The 15797-nt window shown below is 34.7% G+C and overlaps 1 protein-coding gene across 1 annotated transcript; it reads left to right on the top strand.

Moving 5' to 3' along the window:
- The first annotated feature begins 512 nt into the window (after positions 1-512).
- CDC45 (cell division cycle 45) lies at positions 513-12625 on the top strand. Its single transcript, XM_009997701.1, has 19 exons — positions 513-524; positions 957-1016; positions 1320-1412; positions 1865-2002; positions 2626-2769; positions 3562-3617; positions 4223-4271; positions 4987-5048; positions 5409-5459; positions 6261-6380; positions 6771-6902; positions 7505-7603; positions 7844-8005; positions 8148-8286; positions 8619-8702; positions 9866-9984; positions 10420-10496; positions 11246-11312; positions 12481-12625. Exons 1-18 carry the CDS (start codon positions 513-515, stop codon positions 11308-11310), a joined length of 1662 nt encoding a protein of 553 aa, XP_009996003.1. The 3' UTR covers positions 11311-11312; positions 12481-12625.
- Positions 12626-15797: the final 3172 nt, after the last annotated feature.

Raw genomic sequence — 15797 nt, 5'->3', positions numbered from 1 at the left:
GCGCTGCCCGCGGCCCCGGGGCTGCCGGGGCGGGTGCGAGGCCTCGGGCCGCCGTGAAGTGTAAAAATATCCTTCCCCGTCGTGTCTGTGCAGCTGGAAACGCGGCCCGAAGTTGCTGTCTCTGCTACGAGTTCTCGCCTGAGGTTTTATTTGCAATTCATCTTTCTCGCGAGTGCTTTGGGTATTTTTGTAGATCTTTGGTTTAGCTAAGACGTCTCTAGATTTGTTTTGGTTTTTTGTGTTGCTTTTCCCTTCATTATTAATAATTTTGGTGTTGGCCCAGGCACTAAATCTTGTTTTCTGGCTTATTTGTGGCTTCTCTTGCAGTTTTGCGTAAGGTCTGATGAGCCGCTTTGTTTTATAACCCAGAGTTTGCTTAACTTCCTTCAGAGCAGATGTGTATGCTGAGGGGGTAAAGCGTTTCTTGGGCAGTGTTTTAGTAATTCTACCTGTGGCATTATATGGATTCTACAAATGAAAACATTTTACTCGGCTTCTATTGTGTGCAAAACATGGAAAAAAATGTAAGTCGAGAAACCCGCCAGTTTGGGGATTTTTTGTTGTTGTGGTTTTTTTCCAAAATCAAGAGTGGCCTTGTTCCTATTTTTGTTACAGATTTTCTTTAGTCAAAACCATTCCAGATTCCATGCTGAAAACATAGGTGTTTCTAGACATGATGAAGTTGTAGGACTGACTAGCTTTGAACCTCTGTGCAGTTCATAGGAGCCTGAATAATTACATTTTATCAAAGCAGCTGACCTATTTCTATGGAGTTGTTTCTTGTTCATATTTACAGGGATCCAAATCCGTTGATTTTGGTGGCAATGCCCATTCAGAAGCAATCCTGTTTTGTGCTTACGATGATGTCTACTTACATTTCTTACTTTCTGGTCTTACAGCTCATTAGATTTGGTGCCTATCTTAATATATTAATACTGTTATCCTAATTTTTGCAGCGTGTTCTTCTTCTTGTTGCTTCAGATGTTGATGCATTATGTGCTTGTAAAATACTCCAGGTAAGTCTTTTGTTCATTTTCACTGCAAGCCAACAGTAAAAGGAATAATGCCCTGGGATCCTTTTAATAGCTTTGAACTGGGGAAAGTATGAATGTTTAATCTATTTTTACAATTTATTTATTCCATGACTTATGACACTGAAAACTGGAAAGTCATACTCCCAAAGTTCACATAGGTCTGTTATTTGAGATGTCTTCAAGACAAAGATTTGTAGCAATGGAACTACAGCATGGTATAGTTTGTAAAAGAGGTTGTTGTTTCCTCTCATCTTTCCTAACAGGTGGGGTTTTTGTTTTTTTCAGGCTTTGTTTCAATGTGACCATGTGCAATACACACTTGTCCCAGTATCTGGATGGCAAGAACTTGAAACTGCCTTTCTTGAGCATAAGGATCAGGTGAGAAAATACTGGAAATAATTTTAAGAAGCAGCTCCTCTTATATAGACATTAATTTCTTCCCTTGATGCAACTTAAAATGGCAGCTCCTAAACTGATTGTTGTTAGCAGTTAACTCAAAATAGGGCTTAAATTTTTACATACCAGTAATAACCTTGTCAAGTTTTTACATCAGCTCAGACTAATGTGCTATAATTTTCATAGATTCAACTTAAGTTGGGCATGTTTTGAGATATAAAAGGGGGTTGTATTGGATGCCTGTCAATTCTGAATTTGGTGTTTTGTTTTACTAATTTTTTTTCTCTATTAAATATCAGAAAATAAATAAAAGTTTTGGCAATGATGAGTGCTTTAGAGGTTTTGTGAAGATGTTTTCAGTCTTCTATGTTTCCTGCCAGTTGAAGTAAAAATCTTTTTTTATGTGTTTTGTTCTTTTCCTTCTTTTTTTCCAGTTTAAGTATTTTGTTCTTATTAATTGTGGTGCCAATGTTGACCTTCTGGAGATCTTGCAGCCTGAGGAAGACACTTATTTTTTTGTATGTGACAGCCACAGACCTATCAATGTAGTGAATGTTTACAATGACACACAGGTAAGCACTTCTATAACCAAAATTTTTGCACAAAGTGGTTGTATAAGGACTTCTCTGTATTTTGCAAAACTGTTTACAGTTTTAGCTAGTGGGTTTGGAAGCAGTATTAATGGATATTTGCAGTTGTAATGTACACAATCAGAAAAAACCAAAATGTTTTCAGTAATAAAACATATACATTAATCATGTGATAGTTGTCAGTAGGAAGCACTTGTTAATTCTGTTGCTGTACATGAAACTGCTACAAATCAAAGGTTAAACAGCCTCCAGAATGTAACATGTTTCAGCATCTAGCAGCACTTGGAGTATTAAGCTCAAATTGTTTGACAACAGGACTTCAAAAAGCATTAAAAAAAGATAATTCTTTCAGTAATGCTGTAATTGCAGAATCACAGAATGCCAGGAGTTGGAAGGGACCTCTGGAGATCATCTGTAATCAATAAATAAAATTTTACTCTAATTTTGTATGAATAAGAATGGTCTTTGTATTAAAAGTAGCATTTTTGTTATGCCAGTAATCAGTTATAGAAAAAACAAATTTTTAGTTTCTCTTACTCTGTATCTGCAGTATTCTAATTTGTCTAAATAAAACAATTTATTTTAAATGTTTTATTTCTTGCTAGATTAAACTGTTAGTTAAACAAGACGATGATCTCGATGTTCCTGCCTATGATGACATCTTCAGAGATGAAGAGGATGAAGAAGAGGACTCAGAGAATGAAAGTGATGGGTCAGAACCTTCAGAAAAGCGCAGACGTTTTGAAGAGGTGTGTTTCTGCTACTTTGCTGTGAAAAGATGGAAAATAAAACAGTTGTTACATGTACTTTACCATCATGGTCATGAGTTTAAAAACTGTTCCATTAGATCACAAATTCAACTGTAAGATTTAAAAATAATCTACTAAAACCAGTTGAGTTTCACATATACAGAATGTTTCATTAACTGCTCTGCACATAAATATTTTCTTCGTATAAAAAAGCAAGGTTTGAACTTGATTGTGCATAACTGTGTAATCAAATAAGTGTGTAACTGAAGAGATGGATCTCTGATTATGTGTTCTGGGCTTCTCAGTCTAGCAAACAACTTATTAGATATAAACTTTGTTTTTAATAGTTGTTTGAGAAGAAAAATAATTTAGCAATACATTTTGTCAGTCTGTGTAGCAGTAAATAACAAGTATGTTAGGGTAGACACAAAACATTATATTTGCTGTATGTTGTTAGAGCATATTTTCCATTTATACCATACAAGGAAGCAAAGGCTTGAGGGCAGTCATATTAGAAGAAAATTAAATGTAAAGACATTCTCAGATTTAATATGTATGTAATATTACTTTTCTATTAACTTTGTCCATTTTAGCTCCTTTTCTAGATTAGTAGGGAACTCAACAAAAGCAGGAAGTCATAGGAAAATCTCTAAATTATATACTCAAAAGCTAGTCTAGAAGCTGTTAATTTTTTTTTTTCAAGCTGATTATGCAATGTATAGAGTTTAAATATATAAGGAAGGAGAACATCCAAACATCCAAGTTAATTAAAACATCCAAATTAATTTCCAGGATGTAATAGAGAGAACCATGAAACGGCGACAAAGGCGAGAATGGGAGGCACGCAGGTGTGTTTTCCTCTCTTAATGGTGCTTGCACCTCTTTTACTTTCTCTTCTTCTTTGATTAAAATCTTGTTGACAATACAAAACTGTGACACTGCTGCTTGATTTGCAGGATGCCTTAATTCTAACTTTATTCAGAAATTGGAGAGAGGCATTTACTACATAAAAATAAAATATTTAAATGGAGGATAGTTGTAAATAGCAATTTATATATTTAAGTAGGGTTAGGTGCATTGCCTTCTGTTGAAGGTGCTTCAGTGTTCTTACCTTGTCTATTTTAGTGTAAAATTTGCTTCAGTTTTGTTCCTTTACAAATCCCACTATTGTCAATAGGAATGAGCAGGAACAAATCTGATAAGAAAATAGGATTTGAGGAATAACAAATGAATACATTATTTTCTTTTTACTTGATGAGTACATTTCAATGTGGTTTCCACTTTGCAACTAAAATCTAACTGCCTGCTAGAATCGTTTTAAGCCCAAGTTTATTTTTTTTACTTGCTAAAACAAAATTTAGATTTTCTTTTACAATTCTTGGCTTCTGTTTTTAATTGAATCTAGTGATCAATTTACCACTCAAATGTTTTATTTATTTGTTTTCTTTTTTAGAAGAGAAATTCTTTTTGATTATGAGCAATATGAATACCATGGGACCTCAGTAAGTATGAACTCTTGTTTGCCATAAAAACACTGGCACCAGTGGAAAGGCAATTGGACAGTAGACAATGTTTTAATTATCTAATACAATGTCATTATGATCTAATAATACTATACATTATTATAATACTGCTATATCTTGTTATTTTTGTATCTTACTGTTATGTATAAGATACAGATGGCAGACAGCAGACAAGTGAGTCACAGTGGATAGTGTCATGTTAACAGTGGGGGTAAATGATAAACCAGAACTATTCATATTTGTGTTGTCTGGTAACTTCAATGCTGGTATAAAAAAAATTGATAGTCTAATTTTTTTAGGTCTTGACCAAAGTATCTATCTATGCACAAAATACTTACAAAAAGACTTTAGCTTTTAGGGAGCTGTTTGCCTTTCAGAGTTTTTAGTGTCAAGATATTTCAAATGTAACATTTAGGACATCAAACTGTTCCTTCTGTCATCCAGCCTCTTGTCTGATTATTTTAAAGTTTTGTTAAGTGCTACATTATATATAATGCAGGTTTTCAGAGGAGTGCAAAAGATTTTTCTTTCTGCTTAGGGTCTTAAGAAGTAAGGCACTGGTAGATTGTCAGACTCAAGTGTGATTTCTAGAGCTAACTTGCTAATATTTGGCAAATTTAATAATGTTCTATTTGTTAAGTAATTGAGAGTTATGTGTTCACTTACCCTCTTGTTTTGCTTTTCCCTCCTGTAGTCTGCCATGGTGATGTTTGATCTGGCATGGATCATGTCTAAAGACCTGAATGACATGTTGTGGTATGTTGCCATTATTGTTCTCCATAGAGGCTAGAAGCTTAAACCCATAATAGAAAGAGAGAATATTTCACAAAACTTTTAGTTTGAGGTTGCAGTTTAGTTTTTGAGCAGATGAATGTCTTGAGTTGGAGGACCTAAATTAATTACAAGCAATTGATAGATTTTGTGTGGAAAAAGGGAGGATGGTACTATAGGTGTATGTCTACTGAAAAGAAAGCAATGGTATATAGCTTTTTTATTAACTTCTATGTACAGTTGGTAAACAGCATTTTTGACTTGTTCTGTTACATACTTAGAGAGTTAAATGTACTGGAATATTTTTTGTTTAATTTTTTTTTTTCCCTTCCTCCCCAATTTTAGGTGGGCTATTGTTGGCCTAACAGATCAATGGGTCCAAGATAAAATCACTCAGTAAGAAAGATTTTTCCTAAATTCATTATTATTATTATTTGTGTAGTTGTTGTCATTTGTCTGTCTTGTACATTTTATTTTTAGGACTAGCTAATAGCAATTAACAGATCATGAAACATATGAGAATTAATATAACACAAGATAATTAATAACTAGTGACATTAAATATCTTAAGGACTGAATTGATCTCACTCCTTCCAAAACTGGGAATATACATCAGAAAAAAAAGTATTTTCATTTTCTACTATTTCGAATTTTTAAACTAACTTTATTTTTCACAAAATTCTTAAACAAGCACTTCTGATGCAGGAAGAAATTGTGTTCAACAGTAGTTTATGTAAATATGAAGTTGATAGAGTTTTACTAAAGGAAAAAAAAAGTATGTTCTGTATCCTCCAGGTTCTTTTCCAGTTTAAATTAACGAGTTTCAGATTTTCTCCTTTTTTTTTTGTTTCTTATTTTCTACAAGATACCATCAGAATTCTAGTAGCCCGTGTGTGGGCTTGAGTTCCGGTGTTCTGTTGTTACTAATGCACTGATGTTTTTAAGGAGATAAATGTAAAAAGTAACTAATTTAATGGGTCAGTCTGTCTCCCTGTATTGGTTTTATTTTAGTTTTAATTGCGTGGGTGTTTGGCTGAATCCTGAAAGAACATTATTTAACAAGTTGCTTGGTCTTTTTTTCAAGCTATCTGCAGTTTTCATGCTTTTGATGTCAGTGTAATCTTAAGGAAGCATTTTCGTGCTGAGTACAAAAATACAGAGGGAGAAAGTGAAGTAACACATTTGTTTTTTTTAAAGGATGAAGTATGTGACGGACATTGGAATCCTGCAGCGTCATGTCTCCCGTCATAACCACCGCAATGAGGATGAAGAACATGCTCTGTCGATTGACTGCATGAGAATAGCATTTGAATATGAGTATCCTTGCTTAAGATCTAGGGAAAAGTCTCTCTACCCACTTGGGGTACCTCAGTTGAGTTTTTATCCAGGGGAAAAAAAAATTCATCACCACCTCTTCTGCTGAGAATGGAATGAAAAAACTGGAAATGTGACTATTTTGCTGAACATTAATCCATCTTTCAATAGCTCATGGAGCTTCAGTTCAGCTTAACCTTTCAGAATTAGTTACAAGTCAATGTTGCTCGTCTTGTGTCACGTGCACCTGTGGCTTTTAGTTACTGTATGTAGTACAGAAATGCAATATGTAAGGGAAACTAAAGACTTACTTACTAGTTGTGGAGCTCTGTTACTATTTGTAACCTCACATGATATATGTGTTTATAATTATTTTCCATAATTCCTGTTCAGTCTGCGCCTGGCACTTTATCAGCACTGGTCTCTCTATGAAAGTCTCTGTAATACTTCATATACTTCTGCTAGCCTAAAGCTTTGGTCTGTGCAAGGGCAGAAGAGGCTTCAGGAGTTTTTGGCTGACATGGGGTGAGTTATAAAAATCTCTCTATTGAAGAATCCTTTTTTCAATAAATTATGGGAAAATACTCAGAGTATAGCTTGCAAATGCTGGACTTGTTAGTTTTAAAATATTATTTTGGGGCTCTGAGTAGTTGCAAAGTCTCTCTGAGCTGAATTATGCAACGTGTATCCTGGCGTTCCATGATAACATTAGAAAAAACGTCTTTACTGTGAGAGTGACAAAGCACTGGAACAGGCTGCCCAGAGAGGTTGTGGAGTCTTCTTCTCTGGAGACTTTCAAAACCCACCTGGACGTGTTCTTGTGTGATGTGCTCTAGGGGATCCTGCTCTGGCAGGGGGGTTGGACTAGATGATCTTTTGAGGTCCCTTCCAACCCCTAAGATTCTGTGATTCTTTGTATGAGGAATACTTCAGCTGTATGCCTTTATGGAATAGTGGATTAGCAATCTATGCTTTCTTGCACCCACTCTTCAATAACTGAAGAATAGAAAAAGCAAACCAGCTTGGTCAGACTTGCTAAATTATATAAAATTAAGAAAGTCTCATGAAAGGAAAGAAAAAGGTTTCTCCTGGCATGCCTATCCATGTATCTTTCATTCTGGTTTTAGTTTGCCTTTGAAACAAGTGAAACAGAAATTTAATTCCATGGACATGTCTTTGAAAGAAAATCTTCGGGAGATGATTGAAGAATCTGCAAACAAGTTTGGGTAAATTGTGTTAAATACAAATGCTTTATCTGAAAATACATTTCAGTTAAGCTTAAATATTTTTGTCTGAAGTCTGTTTTAAAAAATATGCTTTTTAGATTGATAGACTAATATTAAACTCATTGCAAATGTTTGGATATTATTTGTCTCAATGTTCTCAACATGAACTTACTGAGAAGATGGCTGGTCAATGTTGATAATAATGTTAATAATCTTTACTGGTTTTATTTAATTTTTCAGAATGAAGGATTTAAGAGTTCAGACCTTCAGCATTCACTTTGGCTTTAAGAACAAGTTCTCAGCAAGTGATATAGTTTATGCAACAGCTTCTCTCATGGAGAATATAGAGAAAGAGGGGCCTGAAACATCTAATTTCATTAAAGCTTTGGACAGTCTCTCCAGGTACTGAAAATATATCTCTTCATTCTTTTACAATTTTATTTAGGGGGCACGGGTTATCCATCCCTATGAAAAGTGGTTATAGAGGTCTCACTTTTGTGTGGAAAAACTTTTTAGATGAAAGTGTTTATTCTTTCTGTTGCAGGGGTAACCTGGACAAACTACACCAAGGGCTGGACCTAGCCAAAAAGCAGTTACGTGCCATTCAGCAGACAGTAGCCAGCTGTATTTGCACCAATCTTGTAATTTCTCAGGGGCCTTTTCTCTATTGCTCTCTCATGGAGGTCAGAAATTTAGTTTTTTGCCTGTCTCAAAGTTGAATAAGTTTTCCCTACTGCTTGACTTAATAAGAATGACTGAGTTAGAAAGAAACTGTTGTCCTCTGATGGGTCGATACCTACATTTACCCTGAGCATCCCAGGGGAAAAATCAGTCCTCTTAAAGGTGGGAGGGCTTCATATCCAAGTCAAGTGGGTGGGCTCAGACTCCTATATTGTAATGGTTTTTGTTAGTGTTCTTTGAGGCACAAAACTTTTAGACTTGTCAGTAGATAGAAAAAATAAATAAATGGAAGAATCATCTGGGATTGTAATTGAAATAATTTTTCTTATCCTAGGGCACACCAGATGTGAAACTGTTTTCCAAACCAGTGTCTCTGTGTCTGCTGAGTAAATACTTACTCAAATCATTTGTTTGCTCTGTAAGTAAATCAGAAGCTTTTGACTAACAAGCTTCTGGTTTGTGTAGTAGTTCTTGTTCAGTTGGGTACTTGCAGTTGATTATTAAAAACATGATATGAGAATCTTAATCATGTTTTTCTGTTGACTGGATAATTTTAGCATGTCTGTGGATGCTGCTCAAGGATATACCTGCCTGGCAGCCTTTGTAGCATCCAAGTTTTAAGATACTTGCAATATAAAAATCTGTGTGTAATTTTGGAAGTTTTGAGGGATCATATCACTAAATATGTAGTTTGAAAAGTTAACCTGACTCACCAAAAAAACCCACAGTGTTGAAGGACCAGTAAATTACCTAAAGATTTCTGTGTCTGTTTAAATTAAATGCTCTGACATCTGTAACTAATGGAATTGAAATGAAATTGCATTTATCTTTTGAGCTATTGGTTACACATTTCAAATAAAAATGAGGTTTTAAGATGGAAAATTCTCCACAGTGAGGATTTCCCAATTTGTGAATGAAATTTATGGTGGCCCATCCTTGACAGATTGTATCTGTCTGTCCTGACTTTGAAAGTTACATACAGTGAATAAACTAATCTTAATTTTTAAAACTCTACTGCAAAATATTTACCTTAAGAACAGAATACTAAACAAACTTCTGCTTCATTTACTTAAGTGTCTAAAAATGTTTCAGTCTTCATAATTATTTTTGAATTTATGTTACAGAATTTATTGAAGTTACAATTTACTGCTGTAAAACAATATGACAGTGAAAAATAATTTCTAGTAAGACTGTGTGTTTGTCAATATTTTATCTGTTGTATTTTAATGTAAAATTATTATTGAAAAAAACCCCACAACAAAACAAAGCCCAGTCTAAGTTTTTAGATACCTATATCTGCATTTCTTCTGTTATGTTATTCCTTTACTGCAAATCATATATTGTCTCTCTATAATTCTGTGTTAAAATTAACTGCAAGATCAGAGAAGAACTGAAAATTCTATTGGTCCTTAATTTGACTTTTACTGTAAGAAAGAAGGGGATTAAGAGATTATGTAAAGAAACCACCTTCTGTTGAACTGCTTTATAGCTGTATATCCTTAGATGAGCATTTGTAATACAGGGAGCTGAAACTAAATTGTTCCTGAGCTTTGTCTAACAAAGAGGCTTTCTGACTTCCAGACGAAAAACAAGCGTTGTAAATTGCTGCCACTGATAATGGCTGCACCAATGGATGTTGAGCAGGGAACTGTGATCATGGTGGGGATTCCTCCAGAGGCAGAAAGCTCTGACAAAAAGAAGTAAGCATCTTGTTTAAAAATTCTTACTAAAGGTTATCTATAGACTCTTCCTGTTTCTGAAGCATATATATTTTTTTGTATGTATTTAGCATGGAATATGTTGACTTGCCTTGTATAATTCTTAAAAACCTGCATTTTGCATATGGTATGCATGAGATACTTTGAGAGGTGATACAGATGTTCCCCAGCTTTGTTGCAAGTTTGTTCTTTTTTTTTCCCCTCCCTCTTAAGTATTTCTTTATCTTAAAAGAGGGAGATGGTTCATCATATGACACAGGGTTTGATTTCTTCAAGCCTGCAATGTTAAGATTTTTGTACTTTAAGTGAACTATATGTTGAATATTATCAGCTCTCAGCAAGGAAGAAGTTCCATACTTCTACCTTAGTAAATATATACTGTTCTGTAATGATCATTTGTATTTCTCTATCTTCTAGCTTTTTTGGAAGAGCATTTGAGAAAGCTGCAGACAGCACCAATTCTAGGACTTTACACAACCATTTTGAGCTGTCAAGTGAGTAACGCGGCCTCTCGTGTGTCCCCCCCAAATAGCCCTTTAGGGGTCAGTGTTTATGCAGCCTCTGCAGAGCAGAACAGTGGCCTTGAGCTCAGTCCTGTACGTCTTGGGTGCAAACACCAGGGGTGTCTACGTGATAACGCTATTCCTGTGTCTAGTGAAAACAAACTACACTTCATGTCAGTCTTTTTCTAAGGGCTATCTTGTTGTGCAGAAATTACAAGCTACTAAGCAGCACCTTGCATATCCTTTTAGGAGGCAATTTATGTTTTGTATGGAGTAGTAATTTTCATATATGCAGTTCAGTTAAAAATCTGTGAGAGTTTTTATATTTAAGCAGCCAAACCAAGTACGGTATTAATTTTATGAGAAGCCTTCTTTACTGTCTTTGAAAAAACTAGTTATGAGATTTGCCTATCTTTGTATGTACTTAAAAAAGAGTTTTTGACAATACATACTTAGGTATGCATGTTGAACATACAAAGAAACATTCCTGCATTTGAAGAGTGGCTGCTACATCATGTAGTGAGCACCTAGAAATCAGTTTGCCAAAATCTAAAAGCAGGATTAAACAATGTCCTTTGCATTTTATCCAAATAAATAGTTTCTCCTTTTTATTCTTAAAGTTGATTAAGAATATAAACATTAAGAATATAAATAAGTATTCTTGGAACTACTATTCTCTAAGTGTGACATCTGGTATATCTTTCAGTTATTTACATCTTGTAATATATTTCATATTTTAGTAATTGAATTGAAAACAGAAGACCGGAGCAAATTTCTGGATGCACTTGTTTCTCTCTTGTCCTAATGGTAAGTGTAAGGATAATTAATTTAAAAATGAATTGCAAATCAAGTTAGTAACCAATTGACATTGTTTGATCTTTGGGAAGTTCTAAGAAAGTGTGGCAACTTTTAGTGAAAATGTAAATCGAAGAAGATAAGAATTTCTTACAAAATTAATTGTTTTTCTTTTTGAGAGAAGGCAGACAATGAACAAACAAGATTTGTTTTTTCTCCTTAAGAAATTTATTACAGTTGCATCACCCATAAGCTTCTCTTCCATGGTTCTTAACTTTTCGTGGCTTTCTAACTTCAAATGGAAAGAAAGCAGCTGTTTGTTTTGTCAGAGAAGGAGGTATCCACTAATTATAGCTGATGTTAGTGATTTTTTTCTTTTGATTGAGATGACTTGATTGAGCTCAGGAGGGAATCTTGGCTATAGCCAGGCCATAGTTCTCTGCCTTGACATTAGCGTAGGATTTGCATTTTACTTTCACAGAGTAAGGTTGTAGTCTATGTTAGTGTGTGGAATAAAGATGAGGATATAAGATTTTATTTGTAGTTGTGACTGTGAGCTTTGCACTAGTTCAAAGTCTGTTTTAAAGCTACTTTAGGGCAAGACAGATTTTACTCTAGATCTGATGAGACTGTCAAATTGTCTTAAAATATTAACTTATTTTCAATGATGAACTATTTTATTTGTTTGTGTGTGTGTTTATTCTGCAATGATGGGTGGGGATAGCTTGATTTCTCCCAGAGAAGAAGGCAAACTGAATTGTTCAGTAAAGTCTGTTCAGACAACCTGTGTGACTGTTTGAAAGTACATAAAGTACCTCATGGCTTTTCCATGCCTGGATAAAGATTTAATCTTTATTATTAACATGTGAAGTAATTTCAAAATATTATCTTTATAAAGATGAAAGCAAAGGAGTAAGATGAAGGATTTAACAACAGTCTGTGAATGTTGGCAGACCTAGTCAAATGACAGTATGACTTTACCTTTTCTCAGTGGGTATCTAAACTACAATATCTTTTTTTCTTCTTTTCACTCATAAGTTTGAAACAGTGTGTCAACAGCTGCAACTGCTTGTTAGACAGCAGAGTTGTGCGTAGTTTCTGAGATTTCTAAATCTGTTTGTGCTTTTGTTACACTTTGGCTACTGATGGTTTCAGTTTGTCTTCTGTCCTTGTTACACAGTGGTTCTCTTTTGGTTCCTTTTGCTGGAAGCTGAGGATCAGATGTTCTGGAGTTCTTTTGGCTGTTCCAAAGTTCATGGTGCTGCAATTGTGATGTATCTTCTTTACCTTAAATGTACTGGTACAGGCCAGGACTGGTTTTATGCCTCTTGGGAGGTAAAAAGGATTTTAACCTTAGCACACAGATATTGAGCACTGCTTCTTTGTAAAAATCCCATTTCCTAATGGCAAAAGGACTTATATTCATCAAACCTGTTTTTAGTAGACATGTTCCTGTGATGTTAAGTTGTTGACAAAAAAATAGGTTTTGAAGAAGTTTCATACTTGTATTATCATGTTAACATTTAAATGTTATTTTAAAATTGTCTTGAATGCTTTTAATTTATTTTTATAAGAAACTTTTTTTAAATTGTCCTTGAATTTCTAGAATGTTGAAACTGCTTTTTAGTATTTTCAGGTTGAGGTCTTGTACTTTAATTGAAATAACTGTTTTGAGAGACAACTTTTTAGATTCTAGGGCTTTTAAAATCCAAGTACTGAGTAACTGCCAAATACCAGAATGAAAGATCTGGGGAATTCTGGTATAAATTAAGCATTTTTAGTCATGCATTGTGATACTGTATTGTCACTTGTAGCTTGGTTTTGGGAATAATCTTCCTGGAAAGAGTCTAAAATCCTATGATAATTGTATTTAGTGTTATAAGTATTGACAGACTAAGTCAATCCTTTTCCGTAACAGGTATCTCCTTTCACTTCAATCATATGAAAAGGTATAGCTTGTTAGGCTTATCCTGCTGTCCATCAGGTGGGTATGTATATGTGTATGTTTGGAATTTTTGCTTGAATACTGTGTGGCTTTAATGTTTTCATGTACTATAATGATTATGTAAAGGTTATGTATTGTTACATCATAGCTTGTACAGATTTTTAATACAGGTTAATTTAATATTGAATGTGATTTAAATGTAGCCAACAGGAAGTTAATTAAACAATATATTTTTAGTCCCAAAAAAGTGTTGTTGTTTTTTTTCTTTTCAAATGTTTTTCTCCAGTCTGAGTGAAATCCCTGTGCCAAACTGTGATGGCTAAAATTTTGTGCTGTCACAAAAGAATCACTGCCACTTCCACAACACTAAATGACTGTTACTTTAGTTCAGCCATATCATATATTTAGGGCTTTCATGCTTCTAGATGTCAGCTTTGGAGGAAAACATGGGTATGTGTAGCAGCAAATACAATGTGCTTCAGTGTGTGAGACCACCTTTCATGTATATGGAATAGATATAGTATGTGCTGGATAAAACTGAATTTTTACTGGCACACTCTGCCTGCTCAGTAAATGCATAAAAGGTCTGGGACATCCTGGATCTCTGACTCATGGTTCAGTGGGCATCTCTCAGGAAATCCTAAACAAACAACTAAATTCCCCATTTTCTCCTGGTACAAAACTTTTAGACAGGGAAAAAATGTGTTGTAAGGAAGGCATTAAAAAATCACAGCCATGTAATATCTCCGTTTAATTATTATATCTGTCTTTAGTTACATTTAGTGCCATTTTCTCAATACATGAAATAGCTTTGATGGGTACCCTAGCAGGCCATTGCCTTTATCTCCTTGTTTGGAGTTTTGGTTTTACTATTTGTTTTTTTCCCTCTACCCTCTCATTAGAAGCTCTGTGAACCCCTTCGTCTCACCTCATCAATTCTCTTATTGCTGTTGTATCCCTCTCCTGTAAAATTATGTATTTACTTCATTCCCCTTTAAGGGCATATTTGGGTTCTACTGCTGCCACATTTTCCTGTCCTGATAAATACAGATCGTGCCTTGCAATGAAGAAGGAAGTTGCAGAGGTGAGGGAGAGTTTGTATTTGTTTTATTAGGTGACTGTCATGTCTTGGAAAATGGACCAATTTTCAGGCACATGTAGCCATTAGCTTCAGCATACCACATCATGCTGGGAGGATGAGAAATGGAAGCTATTTTTTATTCTGGGATGTGTTGGTAGTTGCTTTACTGGCAGATTCTTCTCCAAACAGATGTGTAAGCTTGAACCTCTGGATCTATTACATGGAGAATAAGCTTTTCTTGTCTCTCCTTTATTGCTTTTTGGTTTTTTTGCTGCTTTTTAAGGTTCTAGTTTTCCCAAAATCTACTGGAGGTGCCAAGAATGCTTTGTCAAATTTTAGAACTGCTGAACTGATCCAAATATGGCCCCAAATCAGTCAGGAATGCTGAATAATATGTAAAAGAAAGTTATCACTGTGGAAGCCTGAAGAACTCTCTACTAATAGATAAGACTTTTGCAGATCAACATTTTACAATAAGTAGTATCAGATACTACTTACATAGTTTATTCTGTGCTATAGAGTTTGTAGACTAATATATTAATATTACTTGGAGAATCGTTGCACTGGAAGATTCAAAATTGTGGAGTCCTCCAGTGTGTGGATATAAAAGTGACCCAGTTCAGCAGCAGTAAATTGGTGGTTTGAATGGCTCATAGAAACTGTGGGTGGAGGTTAGTTAAAATGGTCACTTCTTAAAATTAAGTGTTGGACAGAGATTCCATGCCAAGAACTCCTGACATCTCTTCATGAAGAGATTTTCGTGCTTTTGATTTATTTGGCCAAACAGAAAATGTGGCTCTAACGAGTCATTTTAAAGTAAATAGCTACAGCGCTAAGAAATCGGCTTACCCTCTTAGATGTATGGTGACATTCCACCTACCCATGTCTGAATACAAATAGAAACATTCCCTAAGGATTATATTTGAGCTGCAGTAACTCTTTTTCCTCTGCTGTGTTTTCTTGCTCTAATAGTACCCTCATAAATCAGCTCCTTAAATTATTTCTGCCACTGCTAATCTGTTTTAGAGAACAATAAACGTATGAAATCCTTTAAAATGTTTAAGTTTTTTAAGAAAATACAATAATGAAAATCCTTACATACCAAAGTACTGAAGTAGCTGAACAAGCTGACTAAATCACACCATTCTCGTACAGTGATTCATGGCTGTTTTCTTTCTGGGCTCATAAATTTAGACATAATTGAAATTGCACAGTAAGGACCTCATTTGATTGGAATTAAAGTGAATATTTTTCCCCAGAGGAATCGTAGCGATTTAATAGGCTTGTACTTATCAACATCAATTTTGCATAGTGGGTAGGAATTAATTCTTACTTTCTTTACTGTTTCTCTTAAGAAAAAAATGAAAATTAAGAAGTATTATAACTTGTATAGATGAGCTACTGGGTCTATACCACTTGAAATGTGGCCATGATAGGACCAGGAGGCCATTTAATCAGTATCTTGACCTCT

This window comes from Chaetura pelagica, unplaced genomic scaffold (genome assembly GCF_000747805.2).
Source record: "Chaetura pelagica isolate M959 unplaced genomic scaffold, ChaPel_1.0 scaffold45, whole genome shotgun sequence".
Classification (NCBI taxonomy): Eukaryota; Metazoa; Chordata; class Aves; order Apodiformes; family Apodidae; genus Chaetura; species Chaetura pelagica.
This window is presented reverse-complemented; position numbering and strand designations above follow the sequence as displayed.

Coding starts and splice junctions, on each gene's coding strand:
- CDC45 (XM_009997701.1), top strand. Junction 8,006..8,147: donor GCTTTGGACAGTCTCTCCAG/GTACTGAAAATA, acceptor TTTCTGTTGCAG/GGGTAACCTGGACAAACTAC. Junction 10,497..11,245: donor CAACCATTTTGAGCTGTCAA/GTGAGTAACGCG, acceptor TTCATATTTTAG/TAATTGAATTGAAAACAGAA.